The sequence below is a fragment of the Chelonia mydas genome, chromosome 2 (genome assembly GCF_015237465.2).
Source record: "Chelonia mydas isolate rCheMyd1 chromosome 2, rCheMyd1.pri.v2, whole genome shotgun sequence".
Classification (NCBI taxonomy): Eukaryota; Metazoa; Chordata; order Testudines; family Cheloniidae; genus Chelonia; species Chelonia mydas.
The window spans coordinates 86,025,216-86,043,678 of record NC_057850.1 but is presented as its reverse complement, the minus strand read 5'-3'; the positions used below and the strand labels follow the sequence as shown (position 1 = coordinate 86,043,678).

The following is an 18,463-nucleotide window of genomic DNA, read 5'->3' as shown; positions in this document are numbered from 1 at the left end:
ATTAACATCAGTGTACACTGAGTGGAGCCCGTAGAGAGCAAAAGTAGTTAATGAAATATACTATTATATTCCACAGAAAAAGCTGTGGAAGGGTTGGGCCCAATCAGTTATGATAAATAAGCCAACCAACCTGTACACACACACACAAAAAGGTTTTTATAGTGGCCTCATCTTGCTTTTTTCGTTTTGCACAGCTCCACAGGCACTTCTGCTCATAAATGGGATCCAAAGTGGCGGATCTTAACTCTGACTAAACAATATCACCCAAACTATCTTTTTAAAAACATTTATCACCCTCAAAATCAGAAACCAGTAAGGTACCACCCATATGTTTGTTTGTATAAATATTGAATGGCTTTATTGTTCCTCACTGCACCATATGAAGTATTTTCCATGTATTGTGGCAGGTAAAGTATGTTATAAAGAGCAGTACTTTTACTGAAAATGATACAACAACAGTCAAAGAAAGATGCCCATACCTCAGTTTGCACCATGTTAACTCTTCGAGATCGAAGCTCCCTGACACAGTTGTATATATCTACGACACCTTCTCTTTCTGCCATATCTAGCATGATGTCAATGACAATGAAGCATCCGGTTCTACCAGCACCAGCACTAAAATAAAAGCACAGTCCACGCTGTATGAATTCTTAGAAAATATAAGGTTTTGAGCCTGATTCTGCAAGTGCTTCAGGTGTTGGATACTTACTGACATCAACAAGAGTTCTGTGTATGGGGGTTTGCAGGGTCGATTTTGCCATTTTTTCTTATTACTTTAGTATGAGTAGCTCCTATGGCTTCAATTACTTATGGAGTGATCACACAATGTAGGGTGGGGAAGAATTAGGCCCAGAGTCTTAGTGGGGAAACGGAAAGCAGACATTTTCATTCTGCTTACCTGCAGTGTACAACCAGTGGGCCGGCATTAGGTGGGCTCTTGGACTTCACCTGCCGTACAAATCCCAGCAGTCCTGTTGCATGGTATGGTACACCATGGTCTGGCCAGCCTGTGAAGTGAAACTGCCTGATTTCTCGGATTTCATGAGCACCTCTCTGTCCAGAATCAAATAAACAAATAAAGAAGAAGAAGAAGAAGAAAAAAAAATGTAGAAATGAAAATGGGGAAGAAATTAGGAGAGAGACTTTGTTTGAACATGAGTTTAACAACTGGGGCCTTGCTTAAAAAAACTACTGGAGTTCTTTAAAAGGCAAGATGAGGTGTGGATTTTCAACTGGATCCAAAACCTTAGCATAAAATAGGCTGGTTTAATGCTAACTGCTCAGGTGCTTTTGAAAATCCCACTAAATGCCCACCAGCATCTTTAGGCACCTAAACAGCTTTAACAATTCACTCCTAAGGGAGTAAGTCAACAACAAAGCCAGGAACAGAAATCATGTGGCAAACTCCCATTGACTTCACTGACGTCAGGATTTCACCCTAGAACTTCTGATGTTCATTTCTCTCATTCCTTGTTCCCAGGTAAGCAAACCAGTAGTAGCAGCACCTGTGTGTGCTCCTCCAACCACAAAGGGAAGCATTGGAGATGGGGAGAAGGCTCTTTACTTCCCCTCCACTGCTCAGCTAATCACCACTTAGCCCTTAGTAATTTAATACCTGTAGTATATGGAGATGGTGACAAACCTACAGAGGGCCTACTGGAATTGTATTTGCCGAGAAACCAAATGCTACTGTCATTTACAATATCAACCTGTAGGGCATCTAGGTAAATAGACGGATTTTATTAAATCTAGTTTTTCCTCTGTAAAATTGCAGCCCTGTTTATTTGTTAGTATAATATAGTTTTTTACAAACCTATACACCAGAGGCCACCATATACATTTCAAAAGCAAATAATATTATGACAGGTAGTGTCCAGCTTGGACAGATATAAAGGTTAGCTGTGGAATAAATATTGATGATTTTAATAACTGGTGTTCTGTGTTTCTTCTTCTTAAGGCTATATTTCTCTGTCTTGAACTACTTTGCATATAAAAGGCCTAACTCTATTTGCATGGTAATGAAGTAGTATAAAGTTGTTGTTTAGCTTTATTAATAGCATGCAAGAACCAGGGCAGGGATTTCCAACACTTAGGAAATGTGTATCTCAAAGGGGCTGTTGGAAATAAGCAACGTGTCAGAGGGCCCATTCCTGTTCCCACTTATGCTAATAGCAAAACCTCAATTGTCTTCAACGGGAGTGGAAGCAGGATCAAGATGAGGGAGACAGAGATGTGGAAATTAAGGAGAATGGATCATTTTGAGTGATTACCTAATGTTCATGTATGTTTGCAACAGGAACAAGCAATGGTTAGGAAAATATATCCAAATTGGAATGTGTTCTGTTTTAGGCTGTGTTCACTGGGAAAAAGATGTGATTTTTAGATTATGTTTAAACCGTAATGTAGACAAGGCAATTGATATTTTTACACACATTAACAGGGAGGCTGATGCCCTACCACCTAATGTGTTAAAATACAAATTGCCCTGTCTACGCAAGGATTTTAACATTTGTTAGTTAACATACCACCTAAATTGCACCTCCAAAATTTAAGTGTACATCCATTACACATGCAAAACCTCCATGTGCACATGCAGAATAGGTAGATGTACATGTAATTGCCTGTCTGCAAGCACACTTACTTGTCTGGCAAGTGCAAATGACAATGTACCTTCAAAACATGAGCTGTATACACCCATTGGATTCACACTTAAATATTTCAAGTGTAATTTTTGTCTACCATTTGTGCTAGATTTTGCATATAGCATATTGCCATGAATTTTTTTATTGTATCTACAAAGACCCATTTTCATCTCTCTGTAGCCTCCCTACTGGGTTTTATACCCAAAACAGAATCACAACTGTGTGAATCATGAAAGCATATGCTCATCTTGGATAGACAATATTTTTCACCTTTTCCTTGAAATCAAAAGGATGAAAACTCTGTCATATTATAAACCGTCCCTAGACTGTTAATAATTTAGGCTTTGCTCCTGAAACACTTACTCAGCTGCTTACTCCTGCACAAATGAGTAGTCCCATTGACTAGCAGTTCCCGAAAAACTACTCATGTGCACAAAATTAAGCACATATGAAAGTGTTTGCAGGATCAGGGCCTAAGTCTCTTTAAGTTTTAAATTACACAGGAGCAGGATTACAACCACCATACCTTAACATTAACTAAACTGTCATTTCTTTTTAAAAAATGCATCAATCAACTCCTTCCCCAACAAATAAACTCCTTAGTTTTCTTTTAGAAGCATATAGAAAAAATGACCTGAATAACTAAGTGGGTCAGAAACATTTTATACAATCTAAATTCAGGAAAGAGGATATGATGGAGGATATGGGTAGCCCTGACTGTTCAGCACAATAAGGAAAACTAAAAAAATAAATAACAGAGGGGGAAAAAACAAACACATTCCTTTCTGAACCACACAGAAGCTGCATTATCAGCTTATTGAAAAGCTGCCTATTGTTAAAAAACTAATGTCTAAATGAGGTATTTTCAAATGGAGAAATTTTTTTGAAATAAAATTGTTAGGATTGTTTATCCCTATCTGTTTCAATTCACTTATTCATGAGCTTTTGGTCATGAGTAACTGTAAAATCCTCCAAGTCTTTTTGCACAGTCCTGATTAAGAAGTGAAAAGCTAACTTCAAAGCATGACCTTCGAACTTGATGAATAGAAATCACCCAAACCACATTTTCTTCAAAGTCTAACCACCCCCTTCTCATCTCTGTGTGCTAAAGAATATCTAAATAGTTGGAGACAACAGGTTTGAGTGAGCCGAGGAAAAAGTATTACTAACATTAGATTCCATTCGCTGGACTGGTGTATATTTAACAATTAGGCTGAAGAATGTAATAGGAAAAATTAATTGCTCATCTTTCTGGATCTGCCTTTGTCATGCATTGTGAGATCATGGACAAGATGCTCTAACACAATCTGAGATTAGATGATTCAGTAACTTAATGGGAACACCTTTAAAACATTGGTTTAAAGAAAATTGATGCCATGGCAAATAAGAATACATAGCTGAAAATGACTTAAGTTATTTGATATTCAGGACATACTAGTGAGTGAACAAAAACCATGGAACAACCAGGATGCATGCTAAATCTCAGCATTGAACCATGCTGCTTTTGTCACTGCTTCCAGCACACCTGTTGGTAGTTTTATACATTGTCTCTCTAGGCTGTAAACCATCTGAAACAACAACCTGATTTTAATACCTGTTAATTAAGTGACAACCCAATGAATGGCATTATTCAAATCAACTAAATGATGATACAATATGCCATTTGTAACTGTGCTTGTAAAGGACCTCCCCTGCTTAAAGTCTTGTTAAAAAAATTACTTCATTATAAAACAGTTCTGCTGTAGACCAGGAAATATTATTGGACCAGTGGATTACAGCAGTTATAATCATGCTAGACGTCTGAATAATAGTAGTATATGAAAAGACTTATTTTTGACACAGACTGGCTTGATTGTGGTGAATAGAAAACAGGAAAACAACATCAATGTCCTGTTTAATTGATGGATGGGTCAGAGCCCTCTCCTCCTCTAGTGCCCCAAGGGAATGGAATTTCTGTTTCCATTTCAAGTCTGGGTCAGGGCAAGGCAGAAAGGATCCGCATTTAAAGAAAAGTGAAAATCCAATCTTCCATAAGGGAGCACTGGAAGACTACCCAAAAGTAATTTGCTATGAAAAATGGGCTGCCTGTTATCCAGTGAAATCTAGGATCTTTTCAAAGTGACAAAATTACATGTCAGGTTTCAGAGGAGCAGCCGTGTTCGTCTGTATTCAGGATAGGTTGTAGATCCTTGATGATGCGTTGGAGAGGTTTTAGTTGGGGGCTGCAGGTGATGGCTAGTGGTGTTCTGTTGTTTTCTTCAAGGGTCTACAACCTATCCTGAAGGACAACCCATCACTCTCACAGATCTTGGGAGACAGGCCAGTCCTTGCTTGCAGACAGCCCCCCAACCTGAAGCAAATACTCAGCAGCAACCACACACCACACAACAGAACCACTAGCCCAGGAACCTATCCTTGCAACAAAGCCCATTGCCAACTGTGTCCACATATCTATTCAGGGGACACCATCATAGGGCCTAATCACATCAGCCACACTATCAGAGGCTCGTTCACCTGCACATCTACCAATGTGATATATGCCACCATGTGCCAGCAATGTCCCTCTGCCATGTACGTTGGCCAAACTGGACAGTCTCTTCGTAAAAGAATAAATGGACACAAATCAGACGTCGAGAATGATAACATTCAAAAACCAGTCGGAGAACACTTCAATCTCTTTGGTCACTCGATTACAGCCCTAAAAGTGGCAATTCTTCAACAAAAAAACTTCAAAACCAGATTCCAACGAGAGACTGCTGAATTGGAATTAATTTGCAAACTGGATACAATTAACTTAGGCTTGAATAAAGACTGGGAGTGGATGGGTCATTACACAAAGTAAAACTATGTCCCCATGTTTATTCGCCCCTTTATCCCCCCCCCCCACTGTTGCTCAGATGTTCTTGTCAACTGCTGGAAATGGCCCACCTTGATTATCACGACAAAAGGTTTTCCCCCCACCCCCACTCTCCTGCTGGTAATAGCTCACCTTAAGTGATCACTCTTGTTACAGTGTGTATGGTAACACCCATTGTTTCATGTTCTCTATGTATATAAATCTCCCCACTATATTTTCCACTGAATGCATCCGATGAAGTGAGCTGTAGCTCACGAAAGCTTATGCTCAAATAAATTTGTTAGTCTCTAAGGTGCCACAAGTACTCCTTTTCTTTTTGAAAATTACATGTATTTAACTTGTATGGGAAAACAACATCATATTTTGAAAATACAGTTTTCCAAACTTACCTTCTCTACTGCAAATGTTCGAATCACATATTCAGCCAGGAGCTCTGTTTCTATTAGGGTAACTTTAATGTCTTTATATATCTCCGTGTCATCTGGCCAGTATTTACAACATTTGACCTTTTAAAAATACAAAAGAAATTAAGGTTCATATTTTTCAGCATCTGAATCTGTTCTGTACCTTTTGCAGTGATTTACGATATCAAATTCAACCACACATAAAACAGTCAGGCTGCTTACACAAGGAAATGGTCCATGTATTTAAAGCAGCAGTGTAGCTCAAGGTAAACATGGGTAAATGGAGTTTGCCAACTTCTCATTTTGGGAATATAGTTTAGCTTGGTTAATTATCCTACTTCTTCTTTTTAACCACTTTTTAACCACTTTAAACCGCTAATTTAAAGAACATACCTTTTTAAAAAGACAGTTTTGGGGTTCTATGTGGGAATAATATTCAGTAAAATAAGGCAAATTTCTATGTAGCATGAAGGATGTTTATACTGTGCATAGCTCAGTTACAATAACCATTCATTTCTTGTTCTTTCCAAGTCAGGGAGTATACAGAGGGAAAAGCTACAAATAGAAGCTTGAATAAACTCAAGCTCCTCTGGATTTTTTCGTCCACCTGCACTTGTTACTTGTTTCAAAAATATCTTGCATTCTTTTAAAATGACAGTTCATGCTGCAGACATAAGGGTTTGTCTAATGTTGGAAAGAAAAAGCATCTGTTTTCCCAATTAGAATTAACTTCTCAAAAGAACTGGTCAGAGGTGGTCATATAGCTAAAGCACAGGACTGGGTGTCAGGAGATTCTATTCCTGGCTTTAACACTGACTCTCTGTGTGACTCCGAACAATCATTGACTTTAGTGGGCTTCAGGGAATTCATCCCAGTGAAAGGAGAGAGGGGAGGTGGCTTGCATGAACTCTATTCAAGAGTTGGCGGGGTTTGGTGCGCCTTAGTGCAGCCTAGCACAACCTTCACAAAGTATGTAAAATTAAAATGTGAAGCATCTTTGTGCTAGTCACCTTTCGGTGGTGGGGGGGTGGGGGAAGGAGAGTTGTGTATTTTGATGAAATGGTTACTCACCCTTACTCAACCCTGTAGTTCTTCGAGATATGTGCTCCGCACTAGGTGTGTTTGTGCCTCCAGTGCCTTTGATCAGAGGTTTCTCATAGCAGTGTCTGCTCAGCCCACGCATGCGTGCGAGTCAGCCTCATGCCCCGTTCTATTGTTATATAGCACTGTGTGGGCAAACTGCCCTCAGTTCCTTGTCTACTGCAAAGCCTATCGCAGAGAACTCCAAAACAGAGGGGAAGGAGGGTGGGTAGAGGAGCACCCATAGGGCAGGCATCTCAAAGAACTACAGTTACTGCACAGGGTGAGCAACCATTGTTTCTTCTTTGAGTAGTGTCCCTACAGGTGCCCCACTGCAGGTGATTACCGAGCAGTTCCCCTTTAAGGAGGAGGGAGCTTTGGAGTCAAGTCCAATAGGGAAGATAGTAGAGCTGGGCCAAACACAGCATCGAAAGCAGCATCACAAGTTACTGCGTAATGTTCAGCTAACGTATGTATAGAAGCTAAAATAGCAGCTTTATATATTTCAATAATGGGCACGTTTTCAAGAAATGCCATACACGTGGAAATGGACCTTGTATAGTGAGTTCGTATGTCCAAAAATGCTTGAATATTATGAGATTCGTAGCAAGACTGAATGCAGTCAGATACCCACTTGAAAAATCTTTGATTAGAAATTGCAGATCCTTTTGAACTATCCGTGGTTTGTAGTGCTGTTCTCACTACCAACTGGCCCTCTTGGATAATGGTTTGCGATTGCTCTTTTTGTGTATCTGGCAAGTGGTCAATAAAGGCATTGAGTTTGCCGTAGTTCATATAGTCATATTTAGCCATTAGGGCTTGGTAGTTTGACTCTCTGAATTGTAAAGTCACAGAGAAGTATGCGTTTCACCTGAACGGGTCAAGCCTCTTATAATGTCTATCATAGGGGGTTGATTTGGTGTGATTTTGCTTTCCTTGTGTGTTAACAGTGTTCACTACTACAGAGTGGGGCGGAGAGTGCATGAAAAGAAAGTCTGCCTCCTTGGCGACCCTGTAAAACTTTTTGCCAGCCCTTTTATATATTGGTGGAATACAGACTGGCATCTGGTTGATGACCTTGGCAGGGTCTAAAAGCGCCTCACTGATTAGGAGGGCAATTCTCAAAGAGAAAGATGTGTGTAGTATGTCCAGCAATTTATAGTGAGAGTCTTTCACCTCTTCCAGGGGAATTTGAAGAGCATCAGCCAACCTCTTAGTGAGATACTGGAAAAGCATGAACTCATCAGCTAATGATGGAGGAGGGGACATCACTGCCTCATCCGGTGAGGAGGAGATGTTCATCATGGAGTGGTTTCCAACTGTAGTCTGGCCTTCTGCTCCTCAAAAGTGTCCTCCGGAGGGTCTGAGGTTCTGGATAGAGGCTGCAGAGGAATGTCTGGTGGGCACCGTGTGGGAGACACTAGAAGATCAAGAAGTATGGGGCTTGTAGGTTGCCCACAGATCCCAGTACAGCCCCTGGGGAAGGGGGCAGGGCATGGGTGTCCACACCAGGAAGAATGGGGATCGGAGCGTGGGAATAGCCGAGGAGGTCCCAGATGCTATAATGGTGGGTTGTGGTGTGAGACCAGAGAGAAACTGTTACCCTGATTACTGTCTGACTCCCTGCTGGAATTGGGTGGGGCCAACAGGGTCATTGGACACATGTACTCCAGTGCTGATTGTGATTCTGGGGACTGAGACGTGCTTGGTACTGGAATTCTGGTACTGAGTAGCAGGGACTCTGGTGCTCCACGATCGTAAGGCCCCCAGAGAAGCGGATTTCCTGCAGTACTGCTGTTGTGCTCAGTACTGTCAGGGATTGCCAGTGCTGACTCATTGGCACCAACAGCTTATTTTATGGAAGGCATGTTCCAAAGAGGGCTGCTTTGAAGAGGTCAGTATGGGGGATGTTTTTGTGGGTGCCAATTTAGTAGAGATGGTACAGTCTCTATTCTTGTCTCTGGCAGGTGGTGCCACTGCCTCAGAGCCTGTGCCCCTTGGGCCTTTAGGTATCGCAGCAGAGCTTGCACCTGGGGGTCCCTGTTTCTTTAGGGTAACCTGCCTCGGAGCCATCAGTGCTGAGGTGACCTAACACTCCGGGGTCTCCTCTGGCTGGTCAGGATCTCTGTTTGAGGCCTTGCGACCCTTTTCCTGGAGGCTTTGTGGAGGGAATCAGACAACTTCCTCCACGATTCTCCCTTTCTGGAGTTTGATGACTCCAGGGATGATCTACATCCTGGAGAGGACTCAGGACTGGGGTCAGATGCCGGTTTAAGAGAGCCTTCCATGAGGAGGAGTTTCAGCTTTAGCTCCTGGTTCTTTTGGTACCTAGCTTTCAGCTGTCGGCAGAAGGTGCATTTCTGCAGGATGTGTCCCTCTCTGAGACGTCAGATGCAGGAAGAGTGCCTGTTCATCACAGGGAGGCACCTTTTAAAGCTGGGGGAACCGGGCATGCCCCTCTAGGGGGGAAATCCCACAACAAAGGTGGGGAAAGGGGTCGAAAGAAAAAAACTTTTTTAAAAAATTTTTTTTTAAGAATTGAAGAACAGAAACTTTAAAGGTACTACAAAAAAGAATGGAAACTCTAAGAACAATTATAAATTAACACTATCAAATATAAAGTAAATAAGTAAACTGGACTGCTACTCATTCCATCTCAGCCCCAGGGGGGTTGAGAAGGAACTGAGGGCGGTTTGCTTGCCAGCGCTAGATACCCTCGAGGCAGACCAGGAGGGAGGGTGGGGGGTGGTCAGATACAGCTACAGTGGAGCACCCGTAGGAACACTACTCGAAGAAGAAGAAGAAGCTAAAGCTACTACTACTTACTAATTACACAAATACTAAGAACGTCTATAAACTAAATACTAGAATAAAGTTGAGATATCTCAATTTCCACAGCTCATTTTCAGCCTGAGGTATGAGTTGAGAAGGAACTGAGGGCGGTTCACCTGCTCAGTGCTATATAACAACAGCACGGGGCACGAGGCTGAGTGACTAGCACGCATGCATGGACTGAACGGATGCTGCTATGAGAAATCTCCGATCAAAGGAGCAGGGGGCGGAAGTAGAGCACTCATAGGGACACTACTCAAAGAAGAAACATGTAGCTGTAAATACTGAAAAATTGTCCCTTCTCCAATTTTTGTCAGTGAGATGGTTGGTGAGGAACATTACACATTGATTAGTTATATATTTAACTTCTGTTCTTCTCTTGTCAGGTTCTTATCTCACAACCATCACTTTTGTATCTGGGCATGTTCCAGTAGTGCATTAAATGATAGGACCAGCATCTATTATGTATCTGTTACACATGATGTTTCTCCCTTCCTCTCACCAAGGGGAAATTAAATGTTAATTTTCTAATATATGCAAGTATGTAGTTTTGCATAAATATACAATTCTTGATTGGCTGCATACAAAAGTAACTGCACATTTTACACTAGAAATGAATAGAACAGGAAAAAAAATAGGCACTATATTTAGTCTCATTCTTCACTAGAGAAATGTATCTAAATATCTGTTGCCAGCGATGAACACACACCATTTAAAACGTTAAAAATAGCTGCATGCAGTGCATAGTGCTGGTACTCCTATTCTACTGTCTATAATTCTTTTAAAAAATTCCACATAGAAGATTTTCCGAAAGCCCTGAAGTTAGGAAAAAGGAAGCCATAAGAAACATATTGGAGGTTCATTGTTTATCTGTCTGTCTGTTCTATTTGATAATCCAGGCCACTGGTTTTGTTCAAATCCCTGACTCAAACTGAGTGAACCTTTACATCTGTTGTTAGGGAAATACTTGAAATAGCCTTTTCCTCACTGGGTGAAGATGTTTTCCTGTGTCCTGTGCAGAGTAAGCACCTCTTCACATTGTCAACAGACTGGTACAGCCTACTGACAGCCCTCTTTCTGACCTTAATTTCCTCTTCCTGCCTGTAGCTTTTTCATGGGTGAAATCTGATACACATACACATTTCCAAGGCACGTATGAAAGAGGAAGCAGCTGCAGTCACAGTCACAACACCACTACTGAGCATTATGTTTCTAACTTTAGCTCAGCTCCTTTCAGATGGGTGCCTGCCATCTCAAAACAGCTGAGGTTAGTAAAATAAACTATTTAAAACATAGATTCACCTAAACTGCTTGGGTCTGAAGGAAAACACACATGTTTCTAACTTGGTGCAGTCTAGAGAGACAAAGTTATTGGACCAACTTCTGTTGGTGAATAGAGACAAGGTTTTCAGCTACACAGAGCTCTTCTTTACGTCACAGGTGCAGTTTAGACAGCCTGGATTATGATTAAGGAATAGGGACATTTAAAAAGTCCACTTCTGTGGCAGCTTTCGTGATGCACACTTCCCCTTTCTTTTGTCTTAATGGCTGGATTTTGTTTTCTTTTGAATTCTCATTTAAGATGACCCAATGGAACAGTTGTGGTAGGGTTGGAGGTCCTGCACAGAGGTTACGAACCTCAGTGCCCCATGCAGCTCTGCCCCATGGAGGCTTTTTGCTTCCCATCGCACAGGGGATTATGGATGTGGGGCAGATTGGGAGTAGTGTTGATAGATCCATGACAACGCAATCCCCTGCCATTTCTCTCTGGTGGAAGAGGGGTGCATCAGCTATGGGAACAGTGCCAAGGCTGCAGCTATAGCCATCGACTGGCTCTGCTAAGTGTTTCGCAGGCTGGGAGACGATAACATTCTGTGTTTATTTTTTAATAAATCATTTTGGCTCCAATCCTGCAACTATTTAAGCATGTGCTAAACTTTATGTATGTTTACTCACTGGACTGTTCAATGTGCCGAATGTTAAGCAAGCACAGAAGGACCTGATTCTGATCTACACTAGGCCCTTCACGTTAATGTAAACTGCGTTCAACAAGATAGCGTAAAATGGGAATCAGGTCCATAAATGTTTGCTGCATCAAGACCTTTATTTGTTTGAAGTAAATACCTTTACAACGAGGACAGAAAAGATTTTACATAACTATAAAAAACACTGCTAGTAAAAATACCAAAATGTGTACGTCAAAAATTTTAACAGAGCCTCTTCAGTTACTGCATCTGGATACATTTCTTTGGTTTTTGTATAAATATTTGGAACATATTTTAAAGTAAAAGTCGAACAGAAGGTTTAGGTATATGATACAGATATATCTATATCATATACCTAAACCTTCTCTACATATGTATATATAGTTAAAATAAATATTAAATGTATTATAATTGGTTTTTACACAGCAAAATAAAAAAAAACAATTACAATAGGTTTTTGCACCAGTAAAACATTGATTAATGTCAGCCACAAGATAGAGAATACAATTTTCAATGCTCATATAAGCAGAACAAAGATTGAGAGGTAGCTTTGAGATTATACCACATTTGTTTCCAATCCCATTGCCAAAAAATACAGGTGTACTCCCCTTAGAGGGTAAAAGTATGATTGGAGGGAGGTCATGACAGCTCTATCGGCATAAAACCCCAGGTGCACTTGTCCATCTGTTACATATGTATTTATTTTACTAATAGCTTTCGGGATATGTAAGCAGATCATCATCCACTTACATCTCAAAGACAGCAAAATGGGGTAAAGTTAGAGCCTAAAAGATAAAGATAAGGGTGGCAAGTTGTGCTCACTAGTAAATATAGCAAACAATATGGGAGGCATATAAACAGTGAAATGGAATAGTGATTAAGCTTGATTGCTTTAAAACAGTGTATTTGGCCTTAGGCAAGTAACATGCTTTGAAACTGTGGCCATGAAAAGCAAGAACGAGAATTCACTCATCTTTGGAATAGGAACATTACAGAAATGATATGTGAACTGGCAGGGAAATAAACCTCATAGTTAGTATTCAGCAGTTTAAATAACACTGATCATTCAGATTTCCTAATTTGCTTTGAGTCTAAAATATCCTTAACAAGATGTCATATAGCTAGCTATTGCCCATGCACTGCATGGCTTATTGTTAATGCAGAACAGGTTTATACAATCTAATTTAAAATTAACCCTGAACTAAGTAAAGATAATAAAATAGACATAAAATTTGAAACGGAATCTCATGGAAGTAAAATGAAATAGCCATCTAAAGTCACCTGTGAAAACTTTTTACGCTTTTTGCTGCTGTAAATCAGGATAACTAATCTTACTCTTATTTTACTGATCTGAAGAACAAGGAGATCAAATAAGTGTAAGAATTTTGTTTTAAATCAATTTGAAACAAAAAAAGTATCGTGATTAAGAATGTTTCAAATTTGTAGATTTGAGAGAAAATAAAATCCAGTCTTTCTTCTTTTTTCCAAAATATGTACCTTGTCTTAATTTGTGAGTATGTTGCTCTGAATGGTCAGAGTACGTAGGTTTCAGTGGTCAGAATAAGGAACAGGGAACTGAGGGCTGAGTCTAGGGGGTTTAGACAAATATCTTCCACTAATTATAATGATTAGATATTTATCTCAAATCTCTAGACTCTTTTGAAAATCTCAGTCAAGATATCTGAGTTATATTCCAAGCTCTGGTGCAAAATTGCTGTTTGATCTTGGGCAAGTCATTTATCTACCTGTGCCTCATTTTGCACACCTGTAAAATAGTTAAGAACACTCGTGTTATGAGGCTTAATTAATGCTTACAATGTGCTTTGGGATCCCCATACTAAAGGCTTAGTATAAATGCAAGGTATCATTCTTTCTATTGACAGGTTTCAGAGTAGCAGCCGTGTTAGTCTGTATCCGCAAAAAGAAAAGGAGTACTTGTGGCACCTTAGAGACTAACAAATTTATTTGAGTATAAGCTTTCGTGAGCTACATTTCACTTCATCGGATGCATGTAGTGGAAAACACAGTGGGGAGATTTTATATACACAGAGAACATGAAACAGTGGGTGTTACCATACACATTGTAACAAGAGTCATCAGGAAAGGTGAGCTATTACCAGCAGGAGAGCTGGGGGTGGGGGGAAACCTTTTGTAGTGATAATCAAGGTGGGCCATTTCCAGCAGTTGACAAGAACATCTGAGGAACAGCCGGGGGGTGGGGGGGGGCGGAAATAACATGGGGAAATAGTTTTACTTTGTGTAATGACACATCCACTCCCAGTTTTTATTGAAGCCTAAGTTAATGGTATCCAGTTTGCAAATTAATTCCAATTCAGCAGTCTCTTGTTGGAGTCTGGTTCTGAAGTTTTTTTGTTGAAGAATTGCCACTTTTAGGGCTGTAATCGAGTGACCAAAGAGATTGAAGTGTACTCCGAATGGTTTTTGAATGTTATAATTCAAATGTTAAAACTCTCACAGATCTTGGGAGACAGGCCAGTCCTTGCTTTCAGACGGCCCCCCAATCTGAAGCAAATACTCATCAGCAACCACACACCACACAACAAAAACACTAACCCAGGAACCTATCCTTGCAACAAAGCCCATTGCCAACTGTGTCCACAAATCTATTCAGGGGACACCATCATAGGGCCTAATCACATCACCCACACTATCAGAGGCTCGTTCACCTGCACATCTACCAATGTGATATATGCCATCATGTGCCAGCAATGCCCCTCTGCCATGTACGTTGGCCAAACTGGACAGTCTCTACGTAAAAGAATAAATGGACACAAATCAGACGTCAAGAATGACAACATTCAAAAACCAGTCAGAGAACACTTCAATCTCTTTGGTCACTCGATTACAGACCTAAAAGTGGCAATTCTTCAAAAAAAAACTTCAAAACCAGACTCCAGTGAGAGACTGCTGAATTGGAATTAATTTGCAAACTGGACACCATTAAATTAGGCTTGAATAAAGACTGGGAGTGGATGTGTCATTACACAAAGTAAATCTATTTCCCCTTGTTTATTTCCCCCCCCCCACTGTTGCTCAGATGTTCTGCTGGAAATGGCCCACCTTGATTATCACTACAAAAGGTTTCCCCCCCTCCCACCTCTCTCTTGCTAGTAATAGCTCACCTTTCCTGATCACTCTTGTTACAGTCTGTATGGTAACATCCATTGTTTCATGTTCTCTGTGTATATAAAATCTCCCCACTGTATTTTCCACTACATGCATCCGATGAAGTGAGCTGTAGCTCATGAAAGCTTATGCTCAAATAAATTCGTTAGTCTCTAAGGTGCCACAAGTACTTCTATTCTTTCTATTGTTCTCTTATATTGGTGAGATTCTCTCTATGAATTCTGCTGGTGCAGGTTCCAGACACATGGTGGCAGACAAATTCCTCCAGTCTGCCTGGAATGAGGACTCAGGGCTGAAAGCTGCCTCCAACCTCTGCTGCACTGGGGACCAGAACCGGCCAACAAAGACCCCAAAGTGGCAGTACCAGTATAGGAGGACAGTTGCAGCTCACCTGTGAGATTCAATACAATTCAACACCTGTCCAGGACAGTCTCCTCTGATTGACTGCCCTGGCTGCCCTAACAAAAGGGTTCATATGCCACATGCCTTCTCCCCATTGCTGGTACAGCATGAAAAAATTGGTGTGGCTGGATGCCTCTATGTCATTGCTTATCCTGGGGTGATTTTGGCCCCCTCTGGCCATTAAAAGTTTATGCAAATAAGAGTGGTCCTAGAGAAACTGGTCAAGCACAAAGCAGCAGCATAAGGAAAGATGGTCCAATGGACAATTACATTTATGGATTGTAGTCCAGTGGAAAGAGGAAGGATGGTCTAGTGGTTAGACCATTAGCCCGGGACTTCAATTCCCTGCTCCACCACGACTATGTGGTATATCCTGGGGCAAGTCACTTAGTCTCTCTGGCCGAGATCCTCAAAGGTATTTAAGTAATTAACTCCCACTGAAAACAACAGGAATTACATGCCTGGATACCTTTGAGGATCTGGGCCTCAGTTTTCAATCTGAAAAATGGGGACAATAGTAATTCCCTATTTCACAAAGGTGTTATAAAACTAAGTACGTTAAAGCTTGTAAGACATGCAGATATTTTACGGTGACAAGGGTCATAAAAGTACTTAAGACAAACAGATGCTCAAGGCAGTGAAAAGGTGAGCTTTCAAGCCATCTTTATATCCTTTAACCTTTGCTCTGTGCATGTGGGTTGTATCCAAACATCTGCCCCAACACATTTATCCACATATTTGTGTTTCCTTAAACCACTTGTGTTTACTTTTCAAATCGATCTGTCTAAATTGGATTAGTGTGAATTAAGATATTAATCTCAATTGAGGAATATTTTCTAGAGCATCCGTTCTACTGCAAACAGGGGATGCAACAAAACACTGAAAACTGAATTCATCTTTGCTTGAAGTTACACCGGGCAATGTTGTGCACATGTATGCTGCTGCTCTGTTCAATAAGGCAAACATTGTTGATTTGTGGACATCTTTATTAAAAGAGTCCTTCTAGTTTCCTGGAGAATAACAGCCAATTCTTTCCTCTTAGGACTCTTCCCCTGCTATGCATGATGGAATAAGGCCAACTTGTTATTTCAGGTTATAAATTTAGAAAGCAGAAATGTGTTTTGACTGCTAGACATATGATGTTATTCACTGATTTGCCAGATTAACAAAGGTTTTAAACTATGAGATTTTATAATTTTTTTTGTTTGGCATTCTGTTAAAAAACATATCTGCCATCCTTTTCTGTTAAAAACAACTACCACCACCGCCGAGTATGTGTAGAAGTTACCAGGAAAAAATATATTTATGAATAAAATAAACACTAAATGGGGAATTACAATATTTTTAGTCTTAGAGCACAGTTTAGAGAGGGCCTGGAGACAGGGACTGGATTTAATGCATCTGTTGATTTCCCCATCTCTATATTTTGGTTTCTGTCTTCAGAGATAAAAGAAATCTTAGTCACCGATGGTCATTAAAAAATCCATGACACTTCTCATAAGAACAAGTGTATTAACCCCAATGTCCAGAACTAATTCCAACCTGTGTAATTATAAGTCTTATTAAATTTCCCTGCAGTTTCAATTCGATAAAATATTCTACACTTTATCCTAAATATTAATGTAGAATTTTGTGTGCTGTTAAACAGTTACTGTGTTTCACCCCAGCAGAGGCTGCATTTCAGTAGTGAATTAAATGAATCCCACGTATAGTTTGCACATACTATGTGGTAAGTATTCAAAGCGCTTTGCATGTGAAATACAATATAAATGCAATATTATGGAGGTGCCTGGTAATAGCTCTACGGTTAGAGTTCTATTCAAATGTGGACTACAAATTCCTGTTTTACTCTAAAAGTGGGTGGTTAATTGGTGTGAAATTTCACACATGGTTAGTTTTATGCCCACTGAATTTTACACGTAGTTTGTGTCTGGTTTCTCATTATACATTTATAATACAATGTCTTTGGAATTGGGATCTGGCTGATATTTGTCCTTGGCAGTCCTACTTTTCACTGTTGACTGATATCTTTTATAAACCAATGTCTGCCTAAACAAGGTAAATATGTGTAGATCTGGTGTAATGAATTAAAAAAAAACAGATTATGGACTTGGGGTCATTTTTAACCATTATTCACATTATAATTTAAAATGTATGTGCTGTGCACCCAAGCTTGATTGATGAGTGCCAAGTGCATGGACACTTGATTGATGGGGGCTGGGTACACATAAAACCTTCTCTAATAGGAACCACTCTTTCTTGTCAGATTTTACTCCACAATGGTTTCTTGGGCAGCCACTAGTTAAAAAGGGCTCATGCACAGCTGCTGGCAGGTAAAATCTTCTACCTTCATATATGTCTGCCTAGCCTCACCCACGTACCCACTCTTACACTTTGAAAAATCCTAGGATATTAATATCCCAAACACATTTCTCTGAAGTAGTTAAGATTGCTACACACCTAACATACCCAAGACAAATCCATAACAGCAAGGAAATGAAAAGTTAAAACACCTAACTGCACATACTCTCTACTCCTCCCTCCATACCCTACAACTACCATACAACACAGACCATGTAGGGCAACCTTAACTTTGCGCTCACAAGGATGCCAGCCTTTCATCGTCACTTTTAATTGCCATTCTGCAAACACTAAACTGCTGTGTCCCAATACAACCAACTACTACACCAAACAACCACGACTACTATTGTTGGGGGAAAATAATCCAATAAAGGAGTGTGTGCATATGTGTGGAAAAGGGGCAGAATTAAGGTTGCAATGCATAGTCTGTTGTATACAGTAGCTGTGGTAAGGATAAGGTGTGCATGAAGGAATAATGCACTGTTACTGGCTTAACTGTTCATTTCCTTGCTCTGTGTTTTTGTCTCAGCTATCAGAGTAGCAGCCATGTTAGTCTGTATTTGCAAAAAGGAAAGGAGTACTTGTGGCACCTTAGAGACTAACAAATTTGCATCCGATGAAGTGAGCGGTAGCTCACGAAAGCTTATGCTCAAATAAATTTGTTAGTCTCTAAGGTGCCACAAGTACTCTTTTCTTTTTGTCTCAGGTATGCTACATTATTGCAACCCTGCCTGCTTCCAAACTAATTTTTGT

The 18,463-nt window shown here is 40.3% G+C and overlaps 1 protein-coding gene across 17 annotated transcripts in view; it reads right to left on the bottom strand.

Moving 5' to 3' along the window:
- PTPRM (protein tyrosine phosphatase receptor type M) overlaps window positions 1-18,463 on the bottom strand; it is a 699,958-nt gene that overhangs the window by 20,911 nt on the left and 660,584 nt on the right. For all 17 annotated transcript variants that reach the window (XM_043539842.1, XM_043539843.1, XM_043539845.1 and 14 more), the window contains 3 exons: window positions 5,889-6,005; window positions 899-1,053; window positions 480-615 (listed from right to left, as the gene is read on the bottom strand). In XM_043539842.1, the coding sequence (XP_043395777.1) occupies window positions 480-615; window positions 899-1,053; window positions 5,889-6,005 (408 nt within the window). The remainder of the gene's footprint in view (window positions 1-479; window positions 616-898; window positions 1,054-5,888; window positions 6,006-18,463) is intronic.